This window comes from Pleurodeles waltl, chromosome 5 (genome assembly GCF_031143425.1).
Source record: "Pleurodeles waltl isolate 20211129_DDA chromosome 5, aPleWal1.hap1.20221129, whole genome shotgun sequence".
In the NCBI taxonomy this organism is placed as follows: Eukaryota; Metazoa; Chordata; class Amphibia; order Caudata; family Salamandridae; genus Pleurodeles; species Pleurodeles waltl.
This window is the reverse complement of record NC_090444.1, coordinates 579,252,714-579,272,641: the sequence shown is the minus strand read 5'-3', so window position 1 is coordinate 579,272,641 and position 19,928 is coordinate 579,252,714. Positions and strand designations below refer to the sequence as shown.

Here is a 19,928-nt window from a genome sequence, read left to right as displayed (position 1 = left end):
CGAGGTCAAGAGACTCCGGAGTATGTTGAAAAGTGTATGAGACACTTGTTTTATGTTGTGGTCTGGTCGGTTTAGTAGGTTGACCGGGCGTGGTCAACGAGTCGGTACGTGTGTTAAGGGAGTGAAAGAAACTTCGACTTCGGGCTTTGACAAATTCTAAGTGCACTAGAATAGATCATTGACAAGTTGAGAGCAGAATCTGCGGGTCAGATTTGCTTGCGAAAGTGGGGACCGAGAAAGATGGAATAACTGCCGAGGCTAGCGAAAAATCCCTAAGGTCCTGAAGCGATTGTGTTACCCTTCCTGTAGTAAACCGACAGATCTGTTTTATTATTATTTTGGTTGCTCGCGATACATGCTAGAAGTTGTTACGAAAGGAGCTGAGTGAAGGAGGACTAGCCGCGAGGCTTTGTCAGCCGCAGTGTGTGTGAGTGTGACGTCACTAGGAGCCGCGCTGGGATAGGATGGTTGTAGAGAAGGGTCGCGCACGGATTGGACGCAGTCCGTGGGGCTCGATTGGAAGGGGAAAGGCAAGCGAAGAGTATTCCGGGAATTAAAGTCACTTATTGATTACAAATTTTGTGAAATACAAGACGAGAAAATGAAATTCTTTAAAGCATTAAAGAGTGCGATGAAGGGGGAGTCTTACATTAAAGCGAGCGTAGGAGAGGAGACGCCACCCGAAGGTACACCAGCTTACATTGTAATGGAGGAAAAGGGGTTAGCTCCGTGCCTTTGGCTAAAGCAATGGCACAAGCTGACAGAGAAACACGGGAGCGTAGCGTTCCCGATCCATGGGACATTCAATATAAGGATCCTAGAGAATTTGAGATTTGCGATGTACGACATGAAGGTACCTCCAAGGCCAGCACAGTTTGAGGCTCTAGCGATTTGGGAACTAATGGCTAGACAGCAACAGCAAAAGAAGTTCGAGACCAGGATGAGAAAGGTAGAAAAGACACTAGCGGACGCTAGATGGGATAATGCACAGAAGGTGTGGAGGTCAGATGTATTGCAGGGGATAAAATTGTTTCCCGCAATTGCTAAGGAAGAAGAGGAGACAGGTAAGAAAGCTACCTGTAAGACAAACAGGAGGTGTTCCAAAGATAGAGAGGAAGACGAGTCAGAGGATGAGGAGTTCATCATGCAATTGCTGAACGACCGTCCACCACCTTATGCAGAGAGTGGACAAGGTCCAAGTACCAGTTCTGCCCCTCCGGCACCGGTACAGAATAATGAAACTCCGAGTCCAGAAACGCCATCGGGATCTAAGGACCCGAGTTTACTGTTCACCCCGCAGATACCGCAGGTTAGGAGAATATATCCAGATGTGCCTATGTTGGAAGCAGCAGAAAATTATCAGCCGCAGGTCCCAAGGTACTACAGCAGTGATAACGGTACGGGAATGGTTCTAGGTCCAACCGTTATGGGAGTACAGAATGGTCGCAACCCAGCGTTGACACAAGCTGAATCAACCCAGTTTTTGATGCCGCAAAAGCAGATGCAGGGGGGAACCGCACATGCTCAGATGACGGGGAGTCAGACGGGCATGCCGGCAATGATGACCCATAGTGTGGGAATGAACATGCCTCAGAGCATGGGGAATGGACAGAACCCAGATGCGATATCTCTACCCATTACTGTAGGTCCACCGGTACCTTTGTACAGTCAGCCTAACTCAGGTGTGAGCGGTCAAGGATTAGTGGTGCAGAATGGGACGGAAAGGAGGTACATAGAAAACGCTCCAGCGACAACTTCGATAGCGGCTCAGCCAACTGGATCTGGGTCCTTGATGGAGTTTAGTCCCATATGTGCTCAGTCAACAATGGTGAGGTCGAGTCCCCCACTGATGATACCGCTATCATCGAACACTGAAAAGTTGCCGCAACCATCAATGGCAGTCGATGTGAATGCTACACTGATGGGGTTGAATGCGCAACAGCTGACACAGTGGTTCAACAGTCTGAATTCCACACAAAGCCCAGCCAGTGGGAAGGGAGAAGACTATCTGAATAGGGTAAGGTTGAACATGGAAGCAGAAGAATTGGTGGAAGGGACTATGGGTCTGAATAGGTTAGAATCCTACTCAGAAGAAGAGCTGAGGTATCTATGCCCCAGGATTACAAGAGAAGTGAACAAGGTACATAGAAGGTTGCAGGAAATAGCTGACAAAAACGGGGTTGAGATAGACAAGACAAAACATTTGAGCAGGAGCTATAGGTTGGATTTCGGGACCACAGACTTTGAACACATGAGGTCAGCAGGCATGAAAACGCACCTTAGAGAATTGCTGCAGAGTGCACAAGTGTGGAGATGCTTAGACAAATGGGAAAGCAGGTGGGCAAAGAAAAAGGAAAAGAGGAAAGATAGTGTCTCAGAGCACAAGGAGAAAAGACCACAGAGTAGTGATGCAATAGCCATGTTACCGATGAGGGAGACAGCAGGGGGAAAGTTAATACATGTACCGTGGCACAGAAGCGACATTCAGTCTTTTACGGATGATTTTCCCAAACTGAGAGAGAAACCGATTGAATGGTATCAACAGACTGATAGGTTTGTGAAGCTTGCAAAATGTCTTTGGGAAGACCTGAACACCCTCTTTGAGATTGTGGTTCCGGCAGATCTGTGGGAAGAGTGCAAAAGGGCTGTGGGTTGGCCGACAAGTGAACCAGAGAGAGACAGGGATACGGGTGCGCCGTCACCTATGGTAATGAGCTTGCACTACAAGGTGATTGAGCATTTGAAGACGAAGGTTGCCGTGAAAAATGTGGATTGGCAGAAGATTGATCGAACTGCCCAAGAGGCTAAAGAGTCGATTCATGGTTACTATGAGAGGTTGTTGAAGGCGTTCAAGAACTACAGTGGTACGGAAACAATAGAGGCGAAAGACATGCTTCATTTTGTGTTTAGATTTGTGGAAGGGCTGAGACCAGAGATAAGTCAGATGATAATGACGCATTTGATTTGTTGGCAGTCGAAACCGATTGATGAGGTGTTGAATTATGCGAAATACTGTAGCGACGAAATTGAAGTGAAACAGAAAAGGTTGAAAGAGAAAGTGATGATGATGCAACTTAAAGCAGCTCAGACAGGGTTGCAAGGGTTGCAAGGGTTCCCACAGCAGATACCGCAGCCGCAGCCGCAGCCGCAGGGAAACATGGTGTTTCAGCCACAGGCGAGAGGCAGAGGCAGAGGAGGTTTTGGGAGTAATGGTCCGGATTTGAACACTGTTGTGATACCGAATGCTGTGCAGGCAATGAAAAGGGTGATGTCGTGTCACGCGTGCGGAATAGTCGGACATTGGAAACGCGAGTGCCCGATGGTGGTGCAGGAAGGTGCAGGTGTTGGTCAGCAAAACAATGATGTCAATGCATTCCAGACAATGAGGGGACCGAAAATGAGAGGTCCAAACCCAAATTTTCAGACCATAAATCAGCTGCAGGGATTACAGCCCATGCAGCCGCAGCAGATGCAGATGCAGATGCCCCGTATGCAGATGACGCAGATGCAGCCAATGCAACAGCAGTTACCCATGGTACCTAATCAGCAAATGCAAATACCTTTGGCACCAATGAGTCAGCAGCAAGTGATGGTTCCTCCACAGGTCTCGGGTCAGGTGATGAGTACAAATGACACAGTACAACAGTTCCCGTTACACAGTGAGAATGGAATAAACGATGGATGGGAGAATGAAAGTTCAGATGAGGAGGGAAATTGTGTGCTTGCAGCATCCTTGGAAGTTGATCAAAAGGGTCCATATGTGGAGGGAAGAGTTATGGGTCATCGTGTTTCATTCTTGGTTGACACAGGAGCCACACGTTCAACTGTTAGGAGCACTGAAGTACCAGATTTGCCCCTCTCAGGGAGAACAGTTCAAGTAGTGGGAGTAGCAAACAGGTACCTGACGAACCCAATCACAGATCCAGTACCAGTCAGCATTGGTAACTATCAAGGGTCACATAATTTTGTGGTATGTGACACAAGCCCGATAGCACTGTTAGGGAGAGACCTATTGTGCAAATTGGGATGTTCGATTATGTGTTCGAACGATGGAATTAGAATTGAGACGAGCAGTGATGGGGAAGAAGAGGACAGTGTAGAAGAGGATGAGATGGAAACTGTCGATGAAGAATATCCTCTGATTAACCTTTGTCCGATGTTAACTGAAGCAGATATTCCAGCTGAATTACGGGAAACAGTCGGAAAGGAAGTGTGGGATATGACAGGAAAGGAGGTGGGATTGGTGAAAGGAGTGGAACCAGTGAAAGTGACCGTAAGACCCAATGTAACTTTTCCCCAGACCCCACAATACCACATGGCACAAGACACCCTCATGAAAGTTGCCCAACTCATTGACGAGTTTGTAAAACAAGGAGTACTGAAGGAAGTGTTAAGCAGTCCATGTAATTCACCAATCATGGGACTGATAAAGCCGAGTGGAAAGGTCCGAATAGTGCAGGACTTGAGGAAAATAAATGACATCATAGTTAAATGCTGCCCCGTAGTACCGAATCCAGCCGTGATAATGTTTCAAATCCCTTGCGATGCCGAGTGGTTCTCAGTCATCGACTTGTCACAAGCATTCTTTTCGGTACCTCTTCATGAGGACAGCCAATTCCTCTTTTGTTTTAAATTCTTAGACAGAGTTTACAGTTGGTGTCGAATTCCTCAAGGGTTTTCGGAGTCACCGTCAATTTTCAATCAGATTCTAAAGAAAGACTTGGAGGCGTTAGAATTGCCATTTGAGTCAACCCTGGTACAGTACATTGATGACTTACTGATTGCATATAAGACAGAAAGTGGCTGCTCAGCCGACACCATTGCTCTGCTGAACCATTTGGGAAGGAATGGACACAAGGTGTCTCCTTCAAAGTTGCAGTTCTGTCAGAAGAAAGTGAAATATTTGGGTCATCAAATAGAGAAAGGGTCACGGAGAATAATGAAGGAAAGAATAACAAGTGTACTTCAAATGAGTCCACCAAAGACGAGGAGGGAGGTGAGGAAGTTTTTGGGGATGGTGAGCTACTGTCGCCAGTGGATTCCCAACTTCTCAACTCTAGCAAAGCCTTTAATGAAACTGACCCAGAAGGATGCCTTGGATGAAATTGAGCTGAAGGGAGATGAGATGGATGCTTTTATTGAATTGAAAGAATGCATGTGTAGGGCTCCAGCTTTAGGTATACCTGATTACACAAAGCCTTTCACATTGTTCTGTCATGAACGTGATGCATGTTCTTTGTCTGTCTTGACCCAAGCCCATGGTGGCATAAACAGACCAGTAGCGTATTTTTCAGCTACTTTGGATCCGGTCGCAGCAGCACTGCCTGGGTGTTTGCGCGCCGTAGCAGCAGTTGGTATCAGCCTCACTCAGAGTGAAGGAATAGTGATGGGACACCCATTAACAGTTATGGTCCCTCACTCAGTTGAGATACTTTTGACCCGCTCCCGAACGCAACACATGACTGGAGCAAGACTCACAAGGTATGAAACAATAATTCTGGGCTCACCGAATGTGCAGCTGAAAAGGTGCACTACGTTGAATCCAGCAACCTTGCTTCCCGGTGAAAATGCTGAAATTGAGAACGCTGAGGACGTCGAGCATGACTGCCTTCAGGTGACTGAATTTTGCACAAAACCCCGACCTGACATTAAGGATACTAAGCTTGATGAAAATGACCAAATTGTTTTTGTTGATGGGTCATGTTTAAGAGATGCATTGGGAATATTGAAAGCAGGATATGCTGTATGTACTGTAACAGGTGTCCTGGAAGCGTCCTGGCTTCAAGGAGTCTATTCCGCACAAGTAGCAGAGCTTGTAGCCCTTACAAGAGCATGCCAACTGTCTGCATTGATGAAGGTTACCATTTACACTGATAGTCAGTACGGGTTTGGAATTGTACACGACTTTGGGCAACTATGGTCACAGAGAGGTTTCCTGACTTCTTCAGGGTCCCCGGTGAAAAACGGGGAGAGAATAAGGGAATTGTTACATGCCATTCAAATGCCAGCCGAAATTGCAGTGGTAAAGTGTAGTGCTCATACAAAAGGACAGGATTACGTTTCCCTGGGAAATGCATATGCGGATCAGGTCGCAAGATTTTGTGCCTTGAACTGTATATTGCTCAGGGATGAATGGAATTTGATAAGTGAGCCAGAGCTCGAACCAGCTGAAGCATTTGCCTTGAAGGTTGTGGATACAATGGATGAACTAAAAGAATTACAGAATAGTGTCAGGGAGGATGAAAGGGCTTCCTGGACTAAGGCACAATGTACAAAGAGACCAGATGAGTTATGGGTTTCAAATGAGGGAAAATTTGTCTTACCAAATAGTCTCTTATCGCAGCTAGCGCGGTTCTATCATGGGCAGGCTCACCTAGGGAGAGATGCCATGATAAGATTGTTCAAAAATGATTGGTTTAACCCCAAATTCCGTCAAGTTGCAGAAGCAGTTTGCCATCGTTGTGTCATTTGTCAACAGATGAACCCAGGAAAGGGAACGGTTGTGAACGTGAGCCACATCGGTAGGGCAGGCGGCCCGTTCAGTAGAATGCAGATGGACTTTATTGAGATGCCTGTGCATGGAGGTCTGAAGTATGTGTTGGTGATTGTGTGCATTTTTAGTCACTGGATTGAAGCGTACCCCACACGTAGAAATGACAGCCTTACAGTTGCAAAACTATTGTTGAGGGAGTTGATACCACGTTTCGGATTCCCGATCTCTTTAGAATCAGATAGAGGAAGTCACTTCAATAACGAGGTAATAAAGTTACTTTGCGCAGCGCTGAACATTGAGCAAAAACTGCATTGTAGCTATCGCCCAGAAGCCTCAGGACTGGTGGAGCAAATGAATGGTACACTGAAATCAAGAATGGCGAAAATATGTGCATCGACAAATTTGAAATGGCCTGACGCATTGCCTTTGGTGTTAATGTCAATGAGAAACACCCCTGACAGAAAGACTGGATTGTCCCCGCACGAAATTCTCATGGGCAGGGCCATGAGACTTCCTGCAGTTCCCGCAAATGCGCTTTTGAATATTACAGATGATATGGTGTTAGACTACTGCAAAGGTCTGGCTGACGTGGTTCGCTCTTTCTCTCACCAGGTGGAAGCAACCACCTTGCCACCGATCCAAGGTCCAGGACACACACTGAAAGCAGGTGACTGGGTCGTGATAAAGAAGCACGTGAGGAAGTCGTGTCTGGAACCCCGTTGGAAAGGCCCTTTCCAAGTGATCCTGACGACCACTACCGCTGTGAAGTGTGCGGGAGTTCCCAACTGGATTCACGCCAGTCACACAAAGAAAGTGTTGTGTCCCACGGATGAGGAAGTTGAAGCGCTGAAACTGCCAGTAACTGATGACAAAGTACTGAGCGCTGAGGCAGAGCAAAACAGAACTAAAAGAGAACAGGCAGAAATAGAGGAGAGAGAAATATTCTCTGAGGACGAAGCAACCGATTCACTTGGGGAAGACCAAGGAGAAACCTCGAACAGCGACGAAGAAGCCGAAAGTAACAAAGAGCCTGAAGCAGCTGAAAGTGACAAAGAGCCTGAAGAGAGTAACGGTGACAAAGGGCTCGAAAGAGGTGAAAAAGCAGGAGAGCCTGATCAGAGGAGGGCTTTCCCAGAAGCAGACGATACAGAGAAAGAAAAGGAAAACTTGATTGACTTCCCAGAAGAAGGGGACAAGGCAGAACAGAACGAAACTGTTCAAACTTCTTCAGAAGAGATCGCAGGTCCATCAAGTGGACACAGTGCAAAGAAAAGACCAAGTATATCACCAGTAAAAGCAAGGACTACAGAAAAGTTGAACGACGGTGAAGGGCCAAGAGTGAAAGAGAAAAGAAAGGAAGTGTCTGTCGTGATACCAACATCCAGTGCAGAAAATGACTTAGCCATAGAGGAAAGTACCAGTGAGGCAGAGTCAAAGAGAGATGCAAAATTGAAAAGGAAAAGAATACCAAACAGGAGATATTCCGGTCCAGAATGGGCATATGTAGTCAATGACGATTGGACTGACGAATTTGTATCTCTTAGCCTCGAGAACGAAGAAGAAGAGATACCAATAGAAAAGAAAAGTTTTATGGACACTGTTGATTGAAAAGCAGGTAAATGACATTGCTTGCTATAATATAACGTGATACAACCAGATGAGACATTGTTAAACCAGATGAGACATTTGCTAACTTGATAAGACTTTGATAACATGATTGACTCTTAAACCCGATTTGAGACAACGTTGCTAATTCTGAGAAAAAAAAAAAAGGGAGAGATATTGAACTTTGAAAAAAAAAAAAAAAGGAAAAAAAAAACTGAGTTATTGCCGAATTGAAACTGAGTTATTGCCGAATTGAAACTGAGTTATTGCCGAATTGAGACAAATGCTGCTAACCGATAAGTGACTTGGCTCCTGAAGAGAACTGTGTGAACACTGCGCTCGTTCAGCTTTGTAACTGAATTGCTAAATAGTTTCTTTTATAGGTGCTTCTAGCTCTCTGATTCTATACAGATCATGACACAAAACAGTAGAGTGAAATATTGTAAATATGTGTGTATAGGCTTGATAGCTGCATGTGTACTAATAATAATGGCAATAGTGCTTGCAACGCGTGGTAAGGGTGAGAATGAGAAAATTGATGCTTCTACTTCTGCTCCTGTTACTGTTACTGAACTAACCGCATTGAAAAGACTAGAATTAGATGAGAGACACTTGCATGATAAGAAGGAACTTTCGTATAACGTTTTCTATCGCTTGCTAACAGAATATGTTGAGACTATGGATGCGAAAGATTGTTATGTGTGTACACAGATACCGACATCGGTAAAGGAAGGGGTGACTTATCACCACATGCCTCTTACATATGGGATTACATGTAGTATAGTAACTTCTAGATTTTATGGTCAAACAAACATACAGTATTTTTACTCAAATTATGATGTTACCTTTGCATATGTTCCTATAATTACGCAGCTAAGCCAGATTGCTAAAGATTGGGATGCTAAAATAATGAGAGAATTTTTCGAGCCAATGCAACCTTTTGAAACAGCTCACGCTCATAGGGAAAATCTTACCTGCTCGCTCACTGCAGTAGAAATAAGCTTTTTAGATCGCACAGATGATAGAAGGGCACAAATGAATGCGAAATTAGAAAAAGAGCTAAGTAAGAGGACTTCAGTAGATAATTATGATTTTGCCGCAATAAAGACACAAGGGAGAATAGCTTTAGACGCTTGGCATGTAGGGAAATTTTGTATATATCGAGGTGAGTCTTATTATGATAACATTTTCGTAGGAGCGAGTGAGTGTAAACATACGTTTATCTTTAAGGCCAAATGGACATTCATGCTGAACGGACTTGACCCTGTCATACCGGGTGTATATTACATTTGTGGGCATAATGCCTATTATCGTCTTCCAAAGGGATGGTGGGGGAGATGTTATTTGGGTATAGTGTTCCCAAAGGTTTATCAACTGGATGACCTATCGATGATATCAAAGACGTCTGGATCACATCGTATCCAGAAAAGAGAGACCGCAGCTGCTGTGGTAGGAGATATATTTGGAGCCATGATTCCTTCATTGGGAGTTGTGTTGAATTCCATCAAAATAAGAAAGTTGTCTACTATAGTGGATAACATGTTGACAAAGTTTTCAGGTGCTATAATCCTGATGGATGCTGAACTTGCAGCGGAAAGAGCTATGACTCTTCAAAACAGGCTTGCCTTAGACATTCTTTTAGCAAAGGATGGCGGCGTTTGCAAAATGCTTGGTGCGCGCCACTGTTGTACTTATATACCAGACAACAGTGTGAAAATTAAAACAATGCTTGCTAATCTAACAAAAGAGAGTGCAGATTTGAAGGAATTGAAAGAACCAGGAGTTTGGGAGAAGGTTGGAAAGGGAATTGCTTCGGTGGGAAATTGGCTTGGTGGCATTTGGAATGGAATATTGCTAAAAATAATACAGGGAATATTAATAGTACTGATTTGAATTTTTGGAATTTGGGGAATAAAAAGGGGAATAATAATGATCATGGCAAGAATTAAAAGAAGGAAGGAAGAGAAAATGATGAAAAGAATGGCAGAAGAATACAAAGTAAGAACAAGGGGAACGAAAAGGCAAAGAGAACTGACAGAATTTTAATGGAATAAAATTTGTGGGAATGGTTTTGTGTGATGACAAGTAGTCATCAGAGGAGGGATTGATGACGCTGAAATGAAGGTTTTACATTTATTAGTGCATAAACGTAGTACTGCAATAATCAAGTGTGACTTTAACCGAACTAATAAAGATTGTACGGGGACAAATGTGCCCTCAGAGTAGTTCGCCAACATTTATAAGCGTGCTTTATATAACGTGATGTATTAGAATTGTATTAATTTGACATAATCGTAAACGTGTGCCATGATTTGTTTGTTAGAAATGTTTTAGCTTAGCATTACTTTAGTGGAGGCTTTGGCCTAGTTGCCTTGTCTCACGGTTTAGATGCTCGTATTTTTCCATTGTGCTAGTAAAACGTGTATTTTTGCTTGAAGCTGTACTTTTCCAGTGAGATCGGTTCTCACATGCTTATCTTTAAGGTTTCGTGCCAGCCTGGCATCTTCTTCTTTGCTCCAAGGTCAATCTGCAGGTGCAGACAATGGACGCTCTGAAAGTGAGTTAATTGGTAAAATATGTTGCAACTTACGTTCCCGACTCCAAGGATAATGTATGCCTAGGTAGAAGCTTGTAAACTGTTGTTTTTGATTGGACAATTTGAAGCCAACCTATGAACCCTCCAATGGAAGACCCTACTGGATTTGAACTATTGTCTATTTAAACCTGGTGCACAAGAAGAAAGGAGCCTTTTCGCCATTATTCATCGCAGCCCATACCCGCCATTTTGCAGGACATTACAGCCATTTTGCCAGCTGCGACGCCATTTTGATGCTTTCTCTAATCGAGAGAAGGAGTCCTTAAGTAATTCTCGCCCTAGAGACCTTAACTTTGATTCGTCCCTTTGCATGAAGTAGTAGTTTTGTCCTTTATCTTGCCGCTGTGAGGCAATTGCCCCGTCCACCCTGCCCCCCTTTGCCCCGTCCCATGCTGATCGAAACCGGTACCCATGCTGATCGAAACCGGTACCTGTGAGACGAAGACTTCCTTGAATGCTGATTGAATTTGGTAAATATGAAAGGAAAATGTACAATTGCATTGTGTTTCTTTTTAGGTAACCAACTGCTGATTTTGATGAGAGCCCTAGTTAGGAGTTTTCCAAATTAATGTTGCTAAATTGTTTTTGCATGAAGTCCCACATGCAGATGCTAATTTGGAGAGAAGCTTTAGGAGACTCAAACCTGATCAAACATCTTCAGCAGTGCCACTCTCCAGACCGCGAAATGTTTCATCCTTGAGAATTAGTAAGGGCATATTCGAAGAGACCAAAATAAAAGATGGCACTGTGCCTGCTGTATGTATCAATGAAAGCTACTGCCCTGGTGCTGCAGCATAAAACAGTTACATACCTGATTTCACACTGCCCATTTGCTTGCCTGTTTATATTGCTTTTTAAGATTAGCGTTCGCTCCTCCTAAGCTCCCTATGTGTTAGTAGATCCAAACGCCTTTGTGGGACTCTTCATGGTCATTTTGTCATAACTCATCTAGCTTAGTGCCTTGCTGGTCCTTACTTTTACCTAGTTTCATACCCTTAGTCCAGAAGGAAGGAAGACCTGCACAGAATCAAGGGCCTAACAAGTAGCTAGAGGTTTAGACCCTTCTCCCCAACAAGATCTGTCTCTAGGGACATCTACCAAAGGAGGAGATTTCCGTCAGACCACCAAAGCTGAATCCATCCTTCACAAAAAGCTCAAGGGCTCCAGCACTGGAAGCATTGACATAATCCAACAAGGTTGAAGGATTTTAGAGGCCAACGCAGAAACTGTAATCCTTGATAAAGATCCCAGCCAGATGAAATAGACTAAAGGTGCTACATCGACAAGCCAGGCACATTTGAGGATAACTTAGAAAGTATGCCTCATATTAAAAGCTCAAACAGAGTGAAAACTGTTGAAATTACTTAAAGCAATCAGCATGGCAAACACTACAGATTTAAGGTAGAAAGCCAGAATGAGAACTTAAAATCTGTTGTTGCAATGCACTAAATAATCGATCTTTCTGAAAGAACACACAAAACCTCTCGTGTAGGAGGTTATAGAGCAACAAAAAGGTATTCAAAGTAAACTTTAATACCCCCGATGCTCAGCTAGTAATTTGCTACAAACTGTCGACCGTAAAACCATGACAGCATTATTTGGGATGGCCTGTAACCAATAATACAGCTGCAGAACAAGATATAAAAGATACTCAAGAACGATAATAGTGGCAAAATAGTGGCAGATTGTAGATAATAAAAGCACTATGAAGTGTATTAGAATATGTTTGCTACAAAGTCACGAGGTTAAGCATTGTCTCCCAACCACAGACACATATTACAAACAATAAAAGTGTAAAGGAAGCCGCAATAGGTCTAGCTTCAAGCTCACACACAACAGGATACTCCTAATCAAACCAGTCCTTTAAAGAGAAGAATAGAAGTGCAGGTACACAATTCAAAAAGTGCTTGTTTGCTCCTGGGAAGTGCTGGCACTCTGTCATTAAATATATTGCAGAAGTGCTGAGAAGTGCAGGTAATCTCCCTTTCAAATTAAAGAAGTGCAGGTATCCAGTACTGGAGAGTACATACCCATTTAAAGCACAGAACGACTCGAAGATTGCGACTAGGGTGTGACAAATGGTTAGTGGGTTTAAAGAACAACAGATATTCTAAACTCACTGGGGTCAAATAACCAAAAATTGACATCAGCTTACAAGTGAGACAGGTGGATATCCATGAACAGGCTTCCAGTCTGCAACTCATTAAACTAAAACCTCAGCTCCTGATTTGCACTGCTCTCGTTACATGCAAGCAGAGATCAGACCAGGCCAGGCACTGATTAAGCACGATTTTATATCACTTCAAAAAGCATTACTTTGGAAAATCGGACAAGATCATGCATGTATTGGGTGGCAGGACAGATTTCTTCTAACAAAGATTATGCACAGCCAGATATGTTTCAGTGATCTACGTGCCTTGCATCTTTTAATGACCAAAGCCACAGAAAGCTAGAATGGCAAAAGTGTGATTCAGCTCGATTCTGGATGTTTCTCATTGAGCACTTGCAGCCCGTCGAGCTAAGGCACGGAACTAAGGACTTGCGTTACTTTAGTGTATAATTGAGAATAAATATGGTGCTCGACCAGCGTTTAAGGGTGGACCCTTAATGGCCCTTGTGCTTATACTTTATGCATTAAGATCTGTTTTAGTGCAGTGATGCTTGCTTTAAATATTGTTTTGCAATTATGGGTGCAAGGACAGCTGCTGCCCATGTGGTCAGTGTGAATGAGCATAGTATTTTCATAAAGCATTCCATGGCACAACCGCATTTCTTGTGACTGTACCAAGGAGAGGAGGGGTGAAGTATGCAATGAAACAATGGGTTTGTGAGCCAGATATTTGCCAGGTTGCTGTAAAGCCTGTGGCGTGTTGCTGGGAATGGAAAGAAGACATCACAGTATGCCACTCCGCACTGCACCCACAGCCCTGTGGCACTCTCCTGTCTTCTTCTCCATGGCACAGGCTGATACAGAATCAGGACAAACTTTGGTGGAAACAGATAGCCAAGATCCCTCAACAAAATGTATGGAACACCCGACAAAGCAGAATGGACAAAGCAGAATGGTGAGGCATAGACTATGTTCAGTAGTATTACATAAAAATGCATCACAATACATTTCTGTGTAACTCCTTAGCAAGCAAAAACAGCAGGCACAGATGTTCTCCTCAATTAGGTATGAAACATGTAGACAGCGGCAAATGTTGATCTATTTTGGAAAATTCCTGAGTGGAAGATGAAGTATGTCACTTCCGCACATGAACCAGAAAAGCAGGCAGATGGTGGATCCTGGAACAGATAAAGGGATGCTGGCAGAAATCTCTGACCCTCTGTTTACATTGAAAATAACATTTGAGGGTCAAACAGACTTTTGTAATTCAGGTGAAAAAGAAGATCCAAAAAAGAAGAAATTATTTTCAGTCTCCATTTGGGGTCATAAACTCCATAATCATGCAAGGCTTAAAAATACTGCTGAGTATTTAGTGGTTATAAAAATGTGAAAATGATGATGATTGACTCAAGGGCATGGGTGGGATCTAATAAAGCTGTTTTAATCTATGCAGAATAGTTAAGTGTTCTCGTAATCTTGGATACAAAACGCAGAATTAATTTGGAAGATCGGTATTGCACTCTTACAATTCAGTGAGTGAAAGGCATGGATTGATATTTGTCTGGTCTAATGTAGACCACAATTGAAAAACTCACAAAACAAAAGGGCATAACTCTAACTACACCATACATATTCTACAATAATTTCAGTGTTGCACTAAACCCTTGCAGGATAAACTAAGCAGAAATAAGGATGAAAGAATGGGGAACCTCACAATGTAAAATTACAAGCCACCAATACTAAACATCATCAAGTCATGCCATACAGAAAAAGACGTTTCATTTACATAAATCCCATTGCAGCTATTCCAGAATTCAATTATTGTTATGTCCTTGACAATATGGAATTACACTCCAATTCACAATAGCACCTACTGATCAGATCATACAGAAGGTATAACTGGAGGAGGAAGTGCAGCTGAATAAATAGTATGTCAATTTCATTTTACAGAAAAAAATCACAAAATGACATTATAACTCACATTTCAACGTACACACTATCACAGCTGTTTTGGCTGTAGCTGTATCTAATTGTCTTGAAGAAAATGAATGAGGGAAAAACATGTTTTTAGACCACCCCCTTTATTCGGGCCCTGCTTAACTTCTTACTTCGAAACTTTCCAGGAAGGGCTGAAGTGGATTAGACTTTTATGAAGATTTGTCAGTGCCAAAGTATGTGATCATGTATGGGTATATGTATGTTTGCGTGTGTGTGTGTATATATATATATATATATATTTGTTTAATGCTTGTAACAATCAATAATGCATACTGTACCTGATAATAGGTGCTCAGTTCTTTGCCATTAGCGGTGAAGGTCAGCAGTCCATTGGAAGTATCTACAAGGCACCCAATTTCCAGTCCATTATTGTTCCGGCCTTGTCCAGGGCTCATACTTTCACCAGCACACACCATGTAGCAGTTACTGCGTTTTATGCTAAAAATAGAAAAAAATGTCAAACATAATTTTATTTTATTTTTCACAGGTGCTTGATGATCATATGTGAACAGTTACGCATGCTCAGTTCACAGAGACATACTGCAAAATTTGTTTGAGTACTGGTTTACCATCTTGTGTAATGAAGAGAGGACTGTGACATCAAATTTTCCAAGTTTGCTCTTTCTGTCAGTTGGTTTCTGCTGCAGTTTTAAAGGTGCCAATGCCCATGGAGGGGGATGTGTTCTCATCACTTTGCTGAGAGGCTGACTGTGGGCTATTAAGCGCCATGCCGCCTCATATGAAAAATAATGAAATCTGTAGTGGCGCAATTTAAAATGGTGGGGCTCCCCTGCAGAATTAGATGAAAGGCCGCAGAGACTCCTATATCTCACAAATAGTCATTGACCTTGTGTTGAATGGGGGGTCACTTGAATAGTTGTGGGCCCCCAAAATGTTAGGGTTCGCCAGTGCGGCAGGGGCAGCGGGGGCCTATGTTACTCCCTTGGAAATGGCATAAGCCCTGTAACACCTGGTAAACTCTGCGCTTCCTCAGAAAAGGCTGCCTAGTTCAAGCTTCCCAACCCACTCCCACATCTGTTCTCCAGTTGCTTGATTTAAGCTAAATTACATTGGCAGGAAAGGGAGCTCTTTATGAATCATCAAATGAGGAGAAAACAACAACTTTTTACCCAGTTCTGAATCACTAGCAGTTATCAACAAACGGTATGCTATAATGTCTCTTTTTTTGACAAAATCAGGGGGGTTGAGACATGCTGTGACAGCAGTTATCATTGAGGTAAAATGTGGAAAACCATGTAATTAGATTAGTTTATTAGGTAGTTATTGTAATGAACAATTGTGTCTGCTTCAACAATCTGAAACTGCATTCGCCTAGCATTTTCTTCAAATGTATTATAACATTAGGTGCATCACCGCATTGTAGAAGGGTTAGAGGGAGTGTTGAAAATGGGCTTTTTTGCAGGGTCCTTCCCGAATATTGTGCCTTCCTCCTCCACTTTTTGCTGAAGTCGACATTGTTGGCTTTAGGACTCAGTTCGCTTGACCACTACTAACCAGTGGTAAAGTGCTTGTGCCCCCTCCTTGAAACATGGCAACACTGGCTTGTACCCAACTGTCATATTTAATTTATTTTTAAGTCCCTAGTAAAGTGGTACTACATGAGCCCCGTGCCAGTACATTAAATGCTACTAGTGGGCTTGAAGCACTGATTGTGCTACTCACGTAAGTAGCCCTTTAAGCATGACTCACACATGTCTTTGCAGAACCATTATGTGCAGTTTTAAACTATTATTTCGACCTGGCAAAATATGCCTTATAGGAAAAGCTAAAACGCCGAAGTATACAGACATAACATGCGCAGCTGGTGTTGTGTCTAGTACACTTCAGAGTTCTAGCTTTTCCTAATTGGCTTCATGGGCCTAAGCAGGGCTTCTTACAGCACTGCACTCTTAGGGCCAGATTTACGAGGCACTATCGCCACCGGATCGTCACTTTTTGTGATGCTCCGGTGGCGCAATGCCCTGCGCCATATTTACAAGGTGGCCTTAAGCCACTTTTTGTGGCTTCACACCACCTTGTAAATGCAGCCCTTTCACATGCAGCACTTTGCATGGAAGAGGCATGCAATGAGTGTTGCTGTGGGCATGCCATAGCAACACCCATTGCATTTTGACACTGCCTCAGATTTATGATACTTTGTAAACCTGAGGTAGTACCAAAATGTAATGCCACCCACGGCGTGGTGTTAGAGTGGCACAACCAGGAAAAATGCTTGTATTTCTCCTCGTCTTATTATCTTTCTATGTGTGCTGCATCTTTCTTGCAGCACACATAGAAAGAGCGAATCACCATTTAAGATTGTTTTTGTGCAGGAAGGTGTTCCTTCCTGCACAAAAACAATCTCCCCCCTCAATGCAGCCATCCTTGCACTATGACACAGGGGTGGATGCACTGGCGCTCGGCAGCAAATTTTATGCCAGTGCAGGGGGAAACACATGGGTGCACCCTATTTAATAAAATATTTGTGCATTACTGCATTTTTAAATTGATTGAGCGTGGCGCTGCCACATTGGCGCAGTGCTCCATCATTTTCTAGTAAATCTGGGCCTTAGTTTGTTACCAATGAAAACACTGTTTAATAATTTGGTCAAGTGAGTGCATTTTAACCACTGTTTGCAAAATAAACCTTTTGTCAGGCCCAAACCTTCCTTTTTAATAAATATAAGTCCCTCTTAAGGTAGGCACTGGACAGCCCAGAGGCCAGAGTGCAAAATATTTTAAAAGATGGACATGTACCTTTAAGTATTGCATGTACTGATTTTGAAAAACTCGTAAATTCGTTCTTCGCTACTGCAAGGCCTATCTCTCCCGTAGGACAACATTGGAGTTGCCTTATTACTTTTTATAACTGTAATTTCCAAATATGAAGAGAAAACTCCCTCAAGTTTGGTATATCTCGAATCACAACATAAAATCATAACTTATGGCGATGTTGGATTTTAAACTGCAATTCTAAAAATGCAATTTTTAGAAATTTGGCATTTTCTAACCTTAGCCCTTTTTGGTGCCTGTAGCCAGCCAAGGCCACATGAATGAGTGTGTTACCAGCATTCATAAAGTGCAAAAAACGTACTCCCAAAGGAGTATCTCTGTGCTGGGCAGACAAAAGGAGAAGATGGCTACTCTTCAAAAGAGCCATGTTTTCAGAGTTTTTTAGAGCTTCCAAAATCAGAACAGGAGCAAATGTGGTGTGGAAGGCTGTTCCAGTGGTGTAAGGCTAGATAGGAAAAAGAGCAACCCACATATCTAGAGATGTGAATCCAGTATGGTCTTACAAAGGCTTTATCGACGGACCTCAAGTTTCTGCTCGGCTGATACCAAGAAAGCCTGGCTCTGAGGTATGACGGGCCATTCCCCATAAGAGATTTATGGGTGAGACATAAAAATTTGAACAGCGAACATTTCCTGACTGGAAACCAGTACAAAGCTCTTAAAGTAGGTTTTGAAGTGGCATGAGCAGGAAATCTGCAGACTAAGTAGGCTGCAGTGTATTGAACCAGCTTACGGTTGCAAAGGAGTGTCTCACTGGCAACTACAAGAGCATTGCCATAATCTAGACAGCTGGTGATACGGGCCTGGGCAAATGTTCTGGTGCCCATAGGAAGCCAGTAGAATACTTTTTTTAGTAAACGTAACGTGTTAAAACAACTGCCATATCAAAGAGGTGACTTGATCTTTCAAGGAGAAATTGTTACCCAACAAAATGCCCTGTTTTTTTACTACTCTCCTAGGACACTGAACTAATCCTAGCTCTGTGGGCCACCGCTCAGCTGACCAAAGTGTTTGTGCTTTGCCGAACAAGAGAATTTCGGTCTTTCCTCCATTCAGGTGAAGACAGTTAAAAGTCATCTATGCAGCCACCTTAGGCATGCAGTCGATAAACCTAACTTTAGATGACTCTGAATACTATCCAAAGGAGATTATCAATTGGGTGGTATTGGCCTACAATATGATTTCAAAGCCGCAAGCACGAACAACCTTGGTAAGCGGAGACACTTAAATGTTAACGAGAGAAGGGCTACGGGAAGACCCTTGAGGGACCCCTTTGCTCATGGTCATAGATCTGGAAGTGAAAGGATGTACCAGGGCCACTTGGGTTCTATTTCCCAAGAAATCTTTAAGCCAATCTAGGGCCTTCCCATAAAGGCCTATCTTATAGTCTCTGAATAAGAATGGAATGTGAGACCATACTGAAAGTCGCTGACAGATCAAGTAAAACCAGCGTAGGGTATTCCTGCCAGACAGCCACACACAACGGAAGCTTAGGTGTTACTTGATGGGCCATCCCGGGCAGGATTGGAAGGAGGAGTTGGGCCCAATCACACTTATATATGAATAGACTGTGTCCTGTCACCACACACTGGCCTCAACAACCCTGTATTGTCACTTCAGCCAGCTTGGAAATAGGGGAGGCAGGGAATTCCCGGGACTTCAAAAACACTGCCTAGAAGTTTCTGCCACCTTCCAGAATCAGGGTGCTAGTTTGTAAAAGACTAACCGTACACCACCGCTTCAGTACACTTCTGGACCTACGAACACTCTGCAAGGGAGATGGACTGCTGTGTTGCTGAAAGGACTGCCACTCTACTGTACTGCTACTCTGAAGGAGCTGCTGCCATGCTTTGCTGACCTGCTGCCTGCTGCTCTCTTGCCTGAGAAAGAAGAACTAGACCTGCAGTTCTATCTTGAACCCAGGACCCCAGAGTGACTCAAAGGGCTAGTCTGCTGGCCTCTTGATCTGAGCCTCAAGGAAACAACAGGTTTATCACAACTCCTGGACCTGTCTTAAATGAGTTCCTGGACCCCAAAGGGTGCCTCATATGTCCTGGACCCTTGGCATGGCTCTCAAGCTCTTAAAGTCATGCTTTTGGGCTCTTTGTGACTGAAAACTGTCCCTTTCACACTGGAACTGCACCGCTCAAACAGAAAATCAGCGTAAAACACCTCAAGTCTGTGTTTTCCCCACAGCAGGTATTGGCCTCTGCATGGATAGCCAATGAGAGGCTCAAGCTCGCCCGTCTGTGATGTCTGGCCTGCTCCTTGTCCCATGCCAACCATCATCAGCAACATTCTCCTTGCTTCCAGTGAGCTTCTTCCATGGGAAC

At 43.5% G+C, this 19,928-nt stretch overlaps 1 protein-coding gene across 1 annotated transcript in view; it reads right to left on the bottom strand.

Moving 5' to 3' along the window:
* The window catches only part of RYR2 (ryanodine receptor 2), a 2,714,825-nt gene that overhangs the window by 1,170,942 nt on the left and 1,523,955 nt on the right, over positions 1 to 19,928 (bottom strand). Inside the window, exon 33 of the mRNA XM_069234403.1 lies at positions 15,081 to 15,240. Coding sequence (XP_069090504.1) covers positions 15,081 to 15,240 — 160 coding nt within the window. The remainder of the gene's footprint in view (positions 1 to 15,080; positions 15,241 to 19,928) is intronic.